The sequence below is a fragment of the Rattus norvegicus genome, chromosome 17 (genome assembly GCF_036323735.1).
Source record: "Rattus norvegicus strain BN/NHsdMcwi chromosome 17, GRCr8, whole genome shotgun sequence".
Lineage (NCBI taxonomy): Eukaryota > Metazoa > Chordata > Mammalia > Rodentia > Muridae > Rattus > Rattus norvegicus.
Genome location: NC_086035.1, coordinates 29,315,761 through 29,331,413, shown reverse-complemented (window position 1 = coordinate 29,331,413; position 15,653 = coordinate 29,315,761). Strand labels below are relative to the sequence as shown.

General features: G+C 45.6%; 1 protein-coding gene across 11 annotated transcripts in view; it reads left to right on the top strand.

The window, feature by feature from the left end:
- The window catches only part of Cdyl (chromodomain Y-like), a 221,109-nt gene that overhangs the window by 78,392 nt on the left and 127,064 nt on the right, over positions 1-15,653 (top strand). For 3 of the 11 annotated variants that reach the window (XM_039095882.2, XM_006253839.5, XM_017600601.3), the window contains exon 1: positions 7,317-7,774. The exons of 5 other annotated variants lie outside the window; for them this stretch is intronic. Coding sequence is in view for 5 of the 6 variants with exons in the window: in XM_006253839.5 (XP_006253901.1) it covers positions 7,751-7,774 (24 nt within the window). In the remaining variant the exon portion in view is untranslated. Of the gene's footprint in view, positions 1-7,197; positions 7,775-12,894; positions 12,951-15,653 lie in introns of those variants that run through there. 3 more of the 11 variants (XM_039095881.2, XM_063276580.1, XM_039095880.2) reach the window with 3 other exon arrangements.

Here is a 15,653-nt window from a genome sequence, read left to right as displayed (position 1 = left end):
TTCTTTTCCTTTTTCTTGATGCGGGGTGTGTGTGTGTGTGTGTGTGTGTGTGTGTGTGTGTGTGTGTGTGTGTAAGCAAGTACAAGTGTGCACATGCCACAGTGCACACATGGAGGTCAGAGGACAATGTGCAGCACCCTCCCCTCTTCTGCCATGGGTTTTAAGGGTCCGAGCTCACATCAGGGTTGAGCGGTAAATTCTTTCTCCACAGCGCCATCTCAGCAGCTTCAGTACTTCAAGTTTTAGAAAGACTATCAAACAATTGTACAGAAGTAAAGGTGTTTCTTTCTCTTGGGATTTTGTTTTGAGGTACAGAATTACTTATGGACTCAGTGATTTGTCTCTGCTGGCTTCCAATGTGCTCACAGGGCAATGGGCTTTTGCCTTTAGGAAAGTGACAGAACTCAGTCCTGTTAGGTAGCTCAGCCTCATGGCTTCCTGCCATTTTTCTTGATTGGTGATCAAGAGTGATCTTTCCCTGACAGTTTAGTGTCTGTTTATCCCAACAAATTATAAGCTGCTAGGGAGTAGGAATTTGTGTGTGTGTGGTGTGTGTGTGTGTGTGTGTGTGTGTGTGTGTGTGTGTGTGTGTGTGTACATGCTCATGTTTGATTAATTTTGATTAGCAAGAGGTCTGTTCACATGGGGTCAGTAAAATTTCACTGAATGAGTGAATGACTGTGATTCAGCTCTCAGACCTTCAAGTTGTATGGCCCAGGACATGGATTGAACTTCTCTCACTAACTGGCATAGAGTCAGTGGCAGTACACATCCCTAAAGGTGCTTCGGTGGATGAATGTGCTTGCTTAGAGATCTCTGTAAATGTTAACTATAATTTTATTAGGTGTTTGTTGAATTAAAGAGCTTAATATTTGTACGGATATTAGAACAGTTCCCAGTACAGGGCCAGGGCTTTTTGTTTGTGCTCTTTTCTTCCTCCCCACCCCTTCCCTTTTTTCTAATATTACTATTGACCAAATTAAATTTTATCCTTTTGGTTTAATTTGCTAGATTCTCTAGAAGAAAAGAATTAAAATATGTGATACAGGGGTTGGGGATTTAGCTCAGCGGTAGAGCGCTTGCCTAGCAAGCACAAGGTCCTGGGTTCAGTCCCCAGCTCTGAAAAAAAAAAGAAAAAAAATATGTGATACAAATTTTGGGCTGGGAAAATGGCTCAGTTGGTAAAACATTTGCATGCAAACATGAAGATCTGAGTTTGGATCCCCCAGGACCATGTAAAGAACCAGGGATGGCAGGGTACATTTGTACTCCCAGTGCTTGGGAGGGCAGTGAGGGATATAGGAGGATATACTATAGGGGGATATACTATAGGGGGATATACTGGATGCTCACTGGATAGCCACTCCAGGTTCAGGAAGAGAGCATGCCTTGAATAAACAAACAGCAAACAAATAAAATAGAAAACAAGGTGGAGAGTGACTGATGAAGACACTTGATATCAGCATGTACTGTATGTGCATACATATTCATGGTCACTCACATGAATATATATATATATATATACATATATTATGTGCCATATGAATATATATTATCTATATAAGAGAATAAACTAAAGAGAATATATATACACACACATATATATTCTTTAGTTAGATGACATATGATAGAATATGGTATAATTCAGGAAAGATCTTAATTTGACCATGTTTTTTTTTAAAAAAAATCACTAAACATGTGTACTACAGAAAAAGGATCATTCAGGGCTGCCAAGTCTGTTAACCTGGGTTTGGTTCCCAGATCCTAGTGGTAAGAGAGAACTAATTCCTGCGTTTTGTCCTCCACACATGCCCCATGATATGAGTGGACATACATACACAATAAATAAACCCATAAAACAATAATTCAAGTTAAGAAGGACAAGTTTGGAAGGTGGTGGTAAGATGGGTAAAGGTACTTACTTGCCTCTTAAGCCTGATGGTCTGAGTTTGATTTCTGGAACCTGTGTAAAGGTAGGAGAGAACTGACTCCACAAAGTGGTTCTCTGGCCTCCACGTGTGTGCCGTGGCATGTGTTATGACTATACATATACATGATGCTCACATGCATAATGAACAAAGAAATAAATGTATTGAGACAAGGTTTCACCATATAGCTCTGTCTGGCTCGGAGTGCTCTATGTAGAACAAGTTGGCCTCTAACTAATAGACTCTGCCACCTGAGTGGTGGGACTAACAACTTCTGCCACCCCACTGGCAAAATGCCTAATTTAAAAGGATCGGTCCGTTATTTTAAAAAAATGACTTGAAAGCAATACAATCCATACATAACTGACCACCTAATTTCACAAATTTTACTGATCTTTTCAAATAATAGTTTTCAAAAAAATTGACCTAGCTCAATATGTAAAAATATATTTTATAGCCAGCTGTGGTGGCTCTTACTATTTGTCTCAGCACTCAAGAAGCAGAGGCAGGTGGATCTCTATGAGTTTGAGGTCAGATAGGTCTGGCCAGACTGGTCTACCTAGTGAGTTCCTGCCTCAAAACCAATACCAAATAACACACACACACACACACACACACACACACACACACACACACACACACACGTTGGTCTAAACCATTGCATCTCAAAGATTAGCATGCATTAGAATCACTCAATGGGCTTTACTTAGCCGAACAGATTGCTATGTAAGTGCTTTTATACTTTTCTTTTGTTAAGAGGATTTGGGAATTGAACCCATGGAACTAAGGTTTCAGTCCAGAGATTGTACTCTTCTGACAAGTTCAAAAATGCTTCTGTTGCTGCTGCTGGTGGTCTGGGGATACACCTTAGGACAAGAGTGATATGAAATAAATAAACCAAGTGTTTGTGTTTTCATTTGCCCGTCTGGCCCCGGCTTTACCTCCAAATTCACACCCCCTTTGCTTTAGATTCCAGGCTCATTTGATGCTTGCCCAGGTCCCGGGCTACATCTGGCTTCTGGTTGCTTTTGGCCACCTTGGTGTTCTTTGTTTTCTTATGAGCCAAAATGTCCTCTGGCACCTTCTCTCTGAAGTGTGTGTGTGTATTTGAAGAGTAGAGGATTAGAGTATCAGTTAAGTGATAAATGTAATTAATTATCACAATAATTCAAGGGAAAAGCTACATGCTGCTTTTTCAAGGATCTGAAATGAGTTGGCTCTGCCTAAAGTCAACCAAAAAGCGATGCAGCTACCTGTGGTTGTTTGACTTCTCTTTGCAGAAGGCGAGCTACTGTACAGAGTTATTAATTACAAAACTTCCTCACTCCCACTTGATAGAAATAATTTAATAAAATATAACAGTTATCGTGGTGAATCACCATGAGCTAAATAAAAAGGGGAAAGCAGTCAAAAACATTCTCTTAGTTGGGAAAGAAAATCTCCCTTGCTGGGGATGTGGCTTCGTTGTCTAATACTTACCTAGACTGTTTCAATCCCCAATAGACTTCAAGAAAAAAAGAAAGAAAGAAAGAAAAGAAAATAACCCTTAATTGCAAATTGCCCAGTTTAGCTGTGGTGGTTCCTCAATTTAAGAGAAAATTGGGGAAATCAAATGTAAAGAATTCTCAGAGCTGACCTCTCTAGAGCAAAAAATTTAAGTAGTAGTGCTTGGACAGGAAGCAGTAGTATGGTGGCTTGGGTAAGAGAGGGAAGGAGATGCTGCCATAGAAATGGTGATTGACTCCTCACTCAGCCAGGGAAGGAAACGGGGGTTTGGGGGTGGGAGGGTGTGGGGTGAAGACTAGAAATCGGAATTAATTGGCTGGAAAGGTGCACTAGTATATACACAATTTAAGCTTTCTGGAAAGCAAGAATGGTTGTCTCCAACTGCAGAGAACACACCATCTGACTTCCTGTTTCTCTCACTCTCACTTTCTTCCTAGTTTTGAACTGCTCCTTTCTCTCCCTGCAGGTGATGGAGATGGGAATTTCACTTAGTTTTGTGGGATGTTTAACCTATAACAAGAGTGGTATTTAATTTCCTTTTAGCTTCATTATGTTTAAACAAACCAACTCTAGGTCCCTTCTTCATAAAATCCATAATTAAATTCTGAGCTTTATAGGCAGTAGCCAAGATGGAGTAGGCTTTGGGCTTACAGAACTGCTGTAGGCAATCTTGATCTGAAGCCTTTCACAGCCACCCATCCTGAAAATGCCTTTGGCTCCCAGAGGCTTTGGCGCTTGGTTTTTGGCTTCCTTTGTCTTTACAGTACCATCCCCCATCTCCTCCAGCACGCCTTGGGATTCAAATGTAGATGGAATGCAGATTATTGGGAGACTAGGACCAACCGAAGCTGCCTTGGCTGTTGAGGGAGAAGGAAGGGAGAAAAAGAAGAGACCTTAAATTTAAGGTTTTTAGCCATTGTTCTCTAGAGGTGGAAAATGGCTGTGGTACCTCATCATACTCGGTGGTATTGGCTCGTGTGTTTCTGGAGAAAGAGTAAAGTGGACTGTTTGAACCTCCTCCATTGATTCAAGTCAGGTAAGAGTTGAAGCTTGTAGATGTGCGTTGTAATTATGTGTGAACATTGTCTCTCGCGTTGACCGCTTCCATAACCTTTAAGGTATGTATGTACTGTGCGCCCTGCACTTACTACTGTGTGGTATGGATTTTGGGACAGGCTTCTAGAGAGTTTGGGAGTACTTTCATACCCACACACATGGTCTTGGTAAAAAACGCACTACTTCATAACGACGGTATAAATTCAGAGCCACAAGCGATCTTAGGCATATTTTCTTTTGTTACAAGCACTGATAAAATGTTTATATTAAAAAGTGAAGGAGGAAAGTGGCATTGATAAGATAAGTTCAACTTATCCTCAATTTGTAAAATAGCATTTAATAATCCAATGGTTGTTTTAAATGGAGGCAAACAAGGAAGTCGGGGAAGAAGGGGTAAAGGGATAGCTGAAAATATGGCCAGATTTTTCCATCACTAGTGGAAGCCAACTAACTCATTGGAAGAGAGGCAGTTGGTGCTGAGTTTGAGAGAATGGCTTCCTCCTTTGGTGCAGTCTACCAGGGGTTACACCTTCAAAGTAGAGGACTAATTGTGGTTAGTCATAATATACCTTCGATGTTGTCAAATGTGAACTTTTCTGGGTTACTCTTCCCAGGTTTTTATCCCATCCCCCACCCCCAGTCTGTTTTTTCCACCACGACGAAGTACTTTGTATACTAGCTGTGGTCTGAATGTGGTTGCTGTGTGTCGCCATCTTTCTTGTCTCCTTGGAGGTAGGATAGGATTGAAGTCTCTTTGGAGATAATACACGGTGCAATACCTTGAAATTGTTAATCAATTCTGTCCAGAAAGCAGTGATTAGTGTGAGGAATGGAGATGTTTTTACTTATTTTGGTGTTCACTCTTGGACATGGGTTTGAATGTGAGATGTTATCTGCTCACTGTATATCAATCCCTGTTTTTTTTTCTCCAATTTCCTAGTATGTTTGCTCATTTCTTGAGCACTTGACGCGCCAGCGGCTTTGAGATGACTTAGTATAAAGTCCTAATTCTTAGCTTCGAGGAGCTTAACGATTACGTTGATGAATTGGTATAGTAGGACATGAGGTGGTCCTCTGTTGTAGCAAACAAAGAAACTGCTAAGTGAGGAGGCCTGTTGGAGGTGGGACAGCGTTGGTTGAGCCACCTGTGAAAGGCGGAGCTTGAGGTACCTTAAGTTGATGAGTAGGACTCTTTGTGGTTCTTGTTTGGGAATCTGATCATGCTTTCTTCGGCCATTAAAATTCCAGCTCATTGAATATCAACTTATTTCATAAGTAGAGGGTGGTGTTTGGGGGTAGGGAATTCAAATCTGAAGATAAAGAATGGATAAACACTAAAATATACCGAGAAAGCGCTGCAATGGAGCACGCATCCAGTGCTTTGTGGGTCCCCGGAGAGAAGTACGAAAGACCAGGCTTTCGATGTGGTGGTGCTAGCTTGTTAAAGTTCAAGAGGGCTTTGCAGGCGTGGGAGTCACAACCACCGGCACCTTCGCGAAGATCTGGCATTTGTATTGCCGGACACTCAAGGAGCTGGCGTGTCGTTTTTCCCTGGGTATGGGAAAAGGCAGGGAACTAGATGTCTGTGACTGTTAAGATGCTGTTGTACATAAACAAGTTGGGTTTAAAGAAGAAAACTGGTATGAGGAACCCGATGTCTGGGAGGTCGGTTAGGACAGACCTCTGAGCTCTGGGGTGGCACCAGAGCATTGGAGGCAATAGAAGTGATGCTGACTTTCAGTACGACTTAAGGGGAGAAAGTATCCGTAGTGCCCCGAGGGGACGTTCCATTCATTGTGTTGCTAGCTGTTTGGAGGAAGCTAGGTAGGCTCTTTCTCTATTGACCGAGAAACGTCAAGTTTCCTGGGAGATGAGCTGTTCTAACAGGGCCCATTCTACCCATCTCACCTATAACACAAGGAAAGGCCAGTTCATGGCAGATGACTGAGAGGGAGTGTTGTCTACTCGGTCCCCACAAGAAGCGTCACCATTGACAGTTCGTTTGTTTAGAACGCAGACCTCCTGGAGTCCACATTACCCAACACTCCTCTCCCCTCCTCTTAAGGGGAGGTGGACACTTAGGAGGAACCCGAGGCCTGGCATAGGGAAGCTGCGGGCAGAGCGAGACGGCCGCGCCCTCGCACCGCCCTCCTCTGTGCCCAGATCCCACCCCAGTAGGAGGCCCAGCTGGCGACACGCGGCGGGGCGTGCGGTCCCGGCTCCGGGTCTTGGCTGCGGCCGCGGGGGCGGCGGGCACGTGGCAGGGCGGGAGGCTCCACCTGGCCACGCCGCTGGCCCCTAGATGGCTGGCGCTGTCCCCGGCCGGCGCCCGCTGCGGGAGCACGGAGACATCCGCTGCGCTGTCCGGGTCACAGGCGCTAACAGAACTGCTGCTGCCGTCGGGTCGCGACTTCGGTCGCAAGCCCATCGTCCCGCTAGGTCCCTTACTCAACTTCGAGTCGGGTTACCTGCCCCAGCGAGCACAGTCACCGTTCACCGCGACCCTCAAGCACCGCCCGGTCCCGCCCTCTGCTGGGCAACTAGCGCCCCCGTCCAGGCAGGGCCGGTGGGCGGTGCCGTGGCCACACGGACCCTGGGGAGCGGGACTTGGGCAACTCGGAGCCCCGCCCACACCAATTGGTCCCGCCCACCACCATATGCGGCCCCGCCCACCCCGCCCGACTCCTCCCCTTCCTGCCGGCTTGCTCCCTGCAGCCCGCCGTCCGCGCCCAGGCCCGGAACGGAGTCCGTGCTCCCCTTGGCCGCCCCGCCCCGCCGCCTCCCACCCCTCCCGCGAGGGCGGCCCGAAAACCCGGAGCGCGGGAGCACTGCTCCGCCGGGTCGGGCGGCAGCACTGGGCATGCTCAGTAGCCGGGGCAGGTTTGTCGGTCGCAAGTAGGAAGCTTTTTGCACTACACCGGAGACCGGGAGCCACGGATCCCGCCGCACAGCCCGCACCGCCGCCGCGCCCGCCCCAGCCCGTCCGTCCCCTGGCGGGCGCGATGAACCCGCGCCTGAGCCTCAGCCGGCCCGCTGGGCACTGAGCGCGGGCGCCCAGGGCGCGTTGCGCAGCTGCTCCTGCGCACAACCCCGCTGCCGCCGGCCCGCACCGGCCGCCCGGAGCGAGAGGCTGGTCCGTGCACTGCGCCCGGCGCCGGCCGCGGAGCAGGAAGCGCAGGCCACGCAGGGACCCAACTGGAACAAAGTGTCTACCGCCGGGTGCCGCGCCCCGACCCCGCCGCGCCCCTGCGCCGCCCACCATGGCCTCCGAGGAGCTGTACGAGGTACTCCCCTCCCCCCGGCGGCGCCCCCGGCCCGCGGGCCTCCGTGCCCGGTTTGCTGGACGGGAAGCGTGCGCCAGCCCCCGGAGCGAGTGGCGGCCGGAGGGGCCGACGGGCGGGGGCGCCGGAGTTGCCGGGCCGGGGGGAAGTGGCGCTGACACGAGCGACTTGCTCAGACTCAGCCCAAAGTGCTGCTGGCGAGGGGAGCCCGTGCCTGAGCGCGGCAGGGTCCGTGGGCGGCGCGGGGGTGCTTTTCCTGCCCGTTTGGTCGAGCCTGGTGGACAGGGTGTCGCCTCACGGGGGTCCGTGCGACTGTCTCCACTCGGGGACTAGCCAGAGGGATGCAAAATATCGCACCGAAAATGCTGAACGTTGACCACATGCTTTAATTAGGTTAGCATTGTGGCCGGAGCCAGGAAATTGAACTTAAACGCCGATGCGCTGTCGTCGCAGCCTTGCGAGTAGGAAAGGGTTCTAAGAGTCGAGACGATGAGTTATGGGTGATGGGTCTGCCTGCTTTAACTTCGAGTTTGAGAGTTATCGGTCTGGATCTTGGACGTATTCTGAATGTCTCCACATAACTCCTTGACGTATTTCAAAGTAGACTTCCTGGGAGTACAGAAGGGTATAAAAGCTGTGCCTTTGGAATACGTGGTTCTCTGATTTCACATTTTTATAAATTCATCTTTTTAAGAGACTTAAAACTTTGCGGATTCTATCCAGACTCACCTTTATGATGCCTTTAGGAACTTGGATGTTTAGGGATTGAAATGGGGCATCTGTAACTTCAGCCCTATGTGATCCTTCCAAGGGGTGCCGCCTCCTGTGTGTATTACTGCTTTTGGCATGGGCTGAAGCTTCGTTAACAACAATGAGAGGCTTGTAACAACTTTGTGATTTGTTTTTGTGGCTTTTAGAGAAAAACAAATGTTTACCAAGGTCCTTCGAAGGAGGCTACCTTCGTAGACCAAAGGGAAGGTTTTTTATTTGTGCTTCAGTATACAGTGCCTATCATTGAAGTTCTCTCCCACTTTCAACCATTTTACACATTTGCAGTGCCCTACTGTTTTCAGGATGCTAGCTTAGGTCACTGGGGGATATGAAGAGAAAACTCCCCTGTCCAAAGAAGCTTTGCTTCCAGGAATAGAAGTGCCTTGATGGGGACCAGCACACTAGAGGCTAGGATGTAGGCAAGATATCTTACTCACCAAGTCGTGGAAAGTACAAAAAGTACTGAGTGTGATCAAGGTGGGGATTGACTTTTCACATTAGATCATTCTTTGGTAGCTTACTCTTGTGTGTTCACTGTTGAGCTTTTGGGGGGGTGGGGATTCTAAATATCAGCCCCATTTGGTGTTTGGGGAAAAGGTGCACATTATACGTAAGTTGTATCCTTTGTGGGTAAAGGAGATGACACCCACTGATCGTTGTTGTGTTATGAATTAGGGAAGCTACTTTCTGTTTATTCTGTGGCTTCCTGTATTCTACTCGCCGTTGTCCTGACAGAAGTCACTTAGGTTGTGAACTTTGTGTTCATTCAGGGTGTGTTTGGATGTCTGGTGTGGAGTTTTCATAGGGAGAGGTGGAGGCATGTGATGGGTAGTGCTCTCAAACGTCTCTTGGGGAATAGCATTGCAAGTAAGTGGTGCACCTGGACAATGGCAGGTTTGAGTCTGAGTTTTCCCTTAGTTTGTTTTGAGGGAAAAGGTAACATGGAGATATGACCGAAGAGACGAAAGTCATCGTAGGTGTGTTCTGGTTAGTATCTTTTAGGCTTCCTTCTAACTTCTTCCCTTGATGGAAAGATTGTGACTTTTTTACAGTTAAAAGTTGATGTTGAAGGAGGAGTGGCACAGCACTTGGGAGGCAGAGTTGTGAGTTCAAGGTCAGCCTGGTCTGTAAAGCTAGTTCCAGGACAGTCCAAAAAAAAAAAAAAAAAAAAAAGAGAGAGAGAGAGAGAGAAAACTTGTCTGGAAAAAGCCAAAAAACAGACACAACAGAAAAGTTGGTGTTGCAGTAACACACTTGTAACCTCACGACTCAGGAGGCTGAGGCAGGAGGATCAGGAATTCCGGGCCATTCTGGGATGCATAGTGAGCCTGTGTCCCAAACAAACGAACGAACAGGCCAGTGACAGGGGTTAGCAGATGAAGGAAGGCTCTTCACACCCAGCCTCGCTCCCAGAGTTTGGTCAGTGTCATCTTACATGGTGTCGCCTACAGACGTCACTTGGAGCCCACGCACACGCAATCTGTAACATTTACAGAGGGGGCGGGCGATGTTTGGAAGTTTTGCATAGTGGTGAAGAGTCTGGATCTGGAGTCAAATAACTTGTTACTGAAGTCCAGGCGTCGTGTTGAGTAAATTAACCTTGAGAGCTATTTCCTTGCCTGTGGAGGTGGGATCAGGGCTTCACTTAGAGAGCTGTGAGGTTTATATGAGGAAATTCATAAAGCACACCCTACAGCAACCATGTAGAAAGAGGTACTCAGTCCTGTTCTAGAACTGATCCTGTTTTTTTTTAAAAAGATACAGCGTTTGCCCACAGAGGCCTTATTTGTGCAGTAGGAGTGATACCCAACAGTAGATGAACTCTATGGTCTGGCTGGCCGGGCAGAACACCATGTGCTTCAGAAGCCAGGTCAAGGGAGAATAGTTTTGTCATTTTTTTTTTTTCCTGGTTGTCCCTAAGTTGAAGTGCTCTGTGTTTGGCCTGAGGCTCTATAGACTGAGAGCACTGAAAAGACTTGCCCTTAAGTACCTCCCTTGATAGGAGGGTGGGTTTTCATGACTGCTGGGTGGGCCTACCTCACTGAGCTTACTCACTGTGTCTGCAACACTTAGCCTGGAACCCTGTGTTTCCTTACTGTGACTAAGTGACTAATGGAACTATTTGTGAATGAAAACCAAGGGACCAATCTGCAGAAGGGTAGAACATCAGTCTTCCAGATTCCGAAGAGCTTGTCAGTTGAAGGACAGAATAGACTTAATCCCTGTATCTCCAGCAGCTAGGGCTGAGTGAACTCCTCTGTATGTATGTGGCTCATGTGAGTCACACCTTATGGTGCATGCATAGAAGTTAGCAACTTTGAGGTCTCTTCTCTGCTTCCAGTTGAAGGTTCCTGACTTAGAACTCAGGCTTGGCCTCCGATGAGCCATCTTGCTGCTGGTCCACAGCCTATTTTTAATTAAACATAAATAAGATTATAGGTTTTGTAAAAGACCAAACATCAGGGCTGGAGAGATAGCTCAGCAGTTAAGAGCACTAGCGGCTCTTTCAGAGGACCAGGGTTCAATTCCCAGTACCCCCATGGCAGCTCACAACTGCCTGTTACATCAGGTCCAGGGGATCTGACACCCTCACACAGACATACACAAAGGCAGAATACCAATGCACATAGCATAGCAATAAATAATTTTTAAAAAGACCAAACATTTTGTGTTTTAAGGTTTTAAAATTTTACATTTTAAAAATTGTTATCGTGTGTTTATCATGTACAACCTAATGGGTTGATATATATGTGTGCATTGCACAATCCCTTAAATGTGGCTAGCTGACATAATATCTCACGGTCATTTCTCATGAGAACAGTGCACATTGAACATTTTCAGTAACACAATATATCCTCCTCATGCCACAGTCACCATTGCTGTACAGTACACTCTTGACCATACTCCTTTTGTTTCACTGTACCAACGTATCCCCAGCCTGTTCTCCCTCAACTCACCTGTATTCTACTTGGATCTCTTATGCGACTATAAGCTAAGTTCATGGCCGGTGGGTCAGTCTGTCTCTCTGCCTGTCCTTGGCTTATTTCAGCATAATGACTTCCATTTTTCTCAGTGTCACAAATGACAGAAACTGCTTTTTACTGGTGGAAAGGATGGTATTCTACTGTGTGCATGTACCATATTCCTTCTTTGATGGGCTCAAGCTGACTCCACAACTGGGCTGTTGTGAACACTGCTGCAGTAAACACAGGGCGTGGGTGCCTCTTCAGCATTCGGGCTTTGGATCACCTGGAAGGTCGCACTGTCATTTCTTGAGGATCCTATGTGCAGTTTGACTACAGGGCTTGCACTATGCGTATCCCCACCATCACTGTTCAGAGCTTCTCTTTTCTCTCTGCCCCCTTATGATTGGTGGTTCCCTTGTGTTTTTCATAAAGAATTCCGACTTGATCGTAGTTTTTAAGACTTGATGATTGCGTGTGAGGATGTGTGTGCGTGGAGGTCAGAGAACAACTTTGTGGCATTCATCCTGGTTCCAGGAATCGAATCCATGTCTCTGTGCTTGTGTGGTAGTGTGTTTACTCACTGAGTCATTCTGCTGGTCTGGATTGGGGTTTGGCTTTGCATTTTCCCTCATGGTTGATGTTGAATGTTTGAGTGCACCCGTTGGCTGCCAGTTGTGTGTCTTTTATGTTTATTCAGATCTTTACCTTGTTCTTGTTGCCATTCTGTCGTTGTTTGCCTGCTCTTGGATGCTTTATGTGTTTTGTTACTAACTTATTATCAGATGTAAGCTTCAAGTATTTTCTTTCATTCTGTTTCATTCTGTCGTCTGTTTTGTGATTTTTGTGCAATCCTTTCTTGTCTGTTTTTGCTTTCAGTCAATCATTGCTTAGAACTGTGTCTTTGTACCTCCCAATTTGGTTTCTTCTAGTAGTTTCGCCATCTTGAAGTCATCGGTTTAAGTCTTTTATCCCTGTGAGTTGGTATTTTATATGTGAAAAAGGGATTCCCTTTATAGATTTCCCCCCTGCATGTAACCACCAGTTTTTTCTACTACACCATTTATCAAAGAAAACGTTCTGTTCTGTGGCCTTGGCTCCTTTGTTGGCAGACCTGTTGAAAAGTCATTTGTCTATAGATGCTGTATTTGTTTCTAGGGTTTCCATCATGTTTGGTCTGTTTTATGCCAGACTGTGTACTTCCATTTATGATAACATTGTAGTATATTTTGAAGTTCGTGTGAAGTCTCTAGATTTGTTGTTCTAACTCAGAATTGCTTTGGTTGTTTGGGGACCTTTTTTTTAATGTATGAGTTTTAGAATTTGTCCTGATTTTGTAAGCAAGGATGTCTGTCACTGGTATTTTGATGGGAATCCGTTTATTTTCAGGTCACTGTTGTGTTATGGAGATTTTACCGCATTATTGATCCTAATCCATGAACATGGTATGTCTTTACATTTATTTGTGTCTTTCATCAATGTTTTGCAGTCACGTACCTGTGTGTGTGTATTTGGTGCTAGGATCCATGACAGACAGTCTTGTGCATGGCAGACAGGTGCCCTAACAGTGAACTACAACCCTGCCCTGAAAGAGCTACATTCATTCCTAAGCCTTTCATGTTGTTTCACTTTAGCTAGTGCAAACACGACATTGGTTTTTCAGATACTTAATTAAGTGTATAGAAACACTGGTGGCTTTTATGTGTTAATTTTATATACAAAATGTTGTTTGGTGGAATCTTTGGGGTTTTCTGTATGAAATGATACTATATATACGCAAAGATAGCTGGATTTCTTTTCAATCTGGGTATCTTTTTGTTTCTTTTCTTCTGCTCTGCCTAGGACATTCTGTATGTTGAATAGAAGTGATTCGAGGGTGAATTCTGTCTTGCTCCAGATGTTAGAGGAAGAGTGTGTGACCTTTACTTGTTGAATATGATACTATCCATGTTCTTGTCATAGATACCCTTTATTGGGTTGCTACTACCTGATTTATGAGGGTCTTTCTCCCAAAGGGTTAATACTTTAACAAATGCTTATTCAGCATCTGTTGAAATGATCGTGTAGCTCCTGTTCTCGATTCTGTTTGTGTAATGTATTTGTGGTTCAACCATCCTTGCATCCTAGCATGAATCACTGTATGCTGGATTGGATGTGCTAGTATTTCGTTGAGGACTGTCGCACCTGTGTTTGTCATGGTATGAATTATGCTTTTGTTTTTGTGTTTGTGTTTGGAAGAACTAAGTTGTGAAGCTGGCAGTCTTTGCTTTCATGGGAGATGTATCACTGCTTAGTCTCCTTACTCATTGGTTTGTTTAGGTTTTCTGTTTCTTTAGATCATTCAGTCTTGATTGTATATGGGCCTTCAAGTTTGTCTTCTTTTTTTTTTTTTTTTTTTTTTTTTTTTGTTCTTTTTTTCGGAGCTGGGGACCGAACCCAGGGCCTTGCGCTTCCTAGGCAAGCGCTCTACCACTGAGCTAAATCCCCAGCCCCTCAAGTTTGTCTTCTTTTAGGTTATCCACTTGATTAGTGTATAGTTGTTCATAAGTCTTATGAGCTTTGTATTTCTGGTTTTTTTTTTCTTTTTCTTTTTGCTTGTTCAGCTAAAGGTTTGTTATGGATTTTAAAAATCTCTCTATCCCCCCACCCCAGTTTCTATTTTATTTGTTTCTGCTCTGATCTTTCATATTGTCCTGTTTAGTTTTTAGTCAGCTTGACACAAGCTAGAAGCTAGATTTTTCTGGGGAGAGGGACCTCAGTTGAGAAGATGCTGCCATCTGATTGTCTGTAGGAAGTCTGCAGGGCATTTTCTCTGCAGTGATTGATGTGGGAGCAGTGCTGGTGGTCCTGAGTGCTATAAGAAAGCAAATTGAGCAAGCTGCAGGGAGCAAGTCAGTAAGCAGCACTCCTCCATGGACTCTGCTTCAGTGCCTGCCTCCAGGCACTGCCCTGACTTCCCTCAGTGATGGTCTGTGTACTGTAAGCTGAAGTTAAACTCTTTCCTCTCTAAGTTCTTTTTAACTATATAAACTATTTTTAAATTTATTTTAAATTTTGAGATGTCGACCCATGCCCTTTCCTCCCTCTAAACCCTTTCATATACCGCTCCTCGCTCTCTTTCAAATACATGGCCTCAGTTTTAAAAAATTGGTGTTACATGCACATTTCCTAAATATAAAAATACAACCTGCTCAGTCTGTACTGTTACTTTTATGTATGTTTTCAAGACTGACATTGCTATTGGATGACCAGTTGTGTCCTTCCCTGGTGTTCTGCCTGGTTTTGTGTGTCAGCTTGACATAAGCTAGAGTCAACAGAGAGGAAGGCGCCTCAGTTGGGGAAATGCCTCCATGAGATCCAGCTATAAGGCATTTTCTCAATTAGTGATCAAGGGAGGAGGGTCCAGCCCATTGTGGGTGGTGCTGTCCCTGGACTGAATTCCATAAGAAAGCAGACTGAGCAAGCCCTGGGAAGTGAGCCAGTAAGCAGCATCCTCCATGGCCTCTACATCAGCTCCTGTCTCCAGGTTCCTGCCCTGCTTGAGTTCCTGTCCTGACTTCCTCCAATGATGAATTATGATCTAGAAGTGTCAGCTAAGTAAACCCTTTCCTCCCCAGCTTTCATTTTGGTTATGGTGTTTTCATTGCAGCGATAGAAACTCTTAAGACACCCAGGGAAGGCTGTTTCTCTTAGCTCTCCTTAGTTGCTTAGTTTTCTGAGTCAGGTGGATGCCAGGGGAGCCTTCCCTGAATTAGCATGTCTGTCGTTGTCCCTGTTCAGCTCCTTAACCCCAGCTTCTAGTTCGTTTGAACGGAGTTTACTTTGGAAATCCCAGTTCAGTAGGTCACATAACTGAATGTGGAGTGTGGTGAAAAAAATTGGGAAGAGTAAAGGGTTTTTGAATGTGCAGGAATCAAAAACAAATGCATATAAACTCAGGGCGTTGCTGGCGGTGCATACCCGTGTATACCCGTGTGGCTCTGGGTGACCTCACTGGCTACAGTTTGTTCTGAATGTTTAATGGTTGCACGATGCAGTGAACGCTGTTAACCACACACGCTGCCTGACACACCGTGGCTCAGACCTGAGACCTGTGTGTCATGGATTCTTGCAGTGACATACAGTCTTTGTATTATGCACACAGGTTT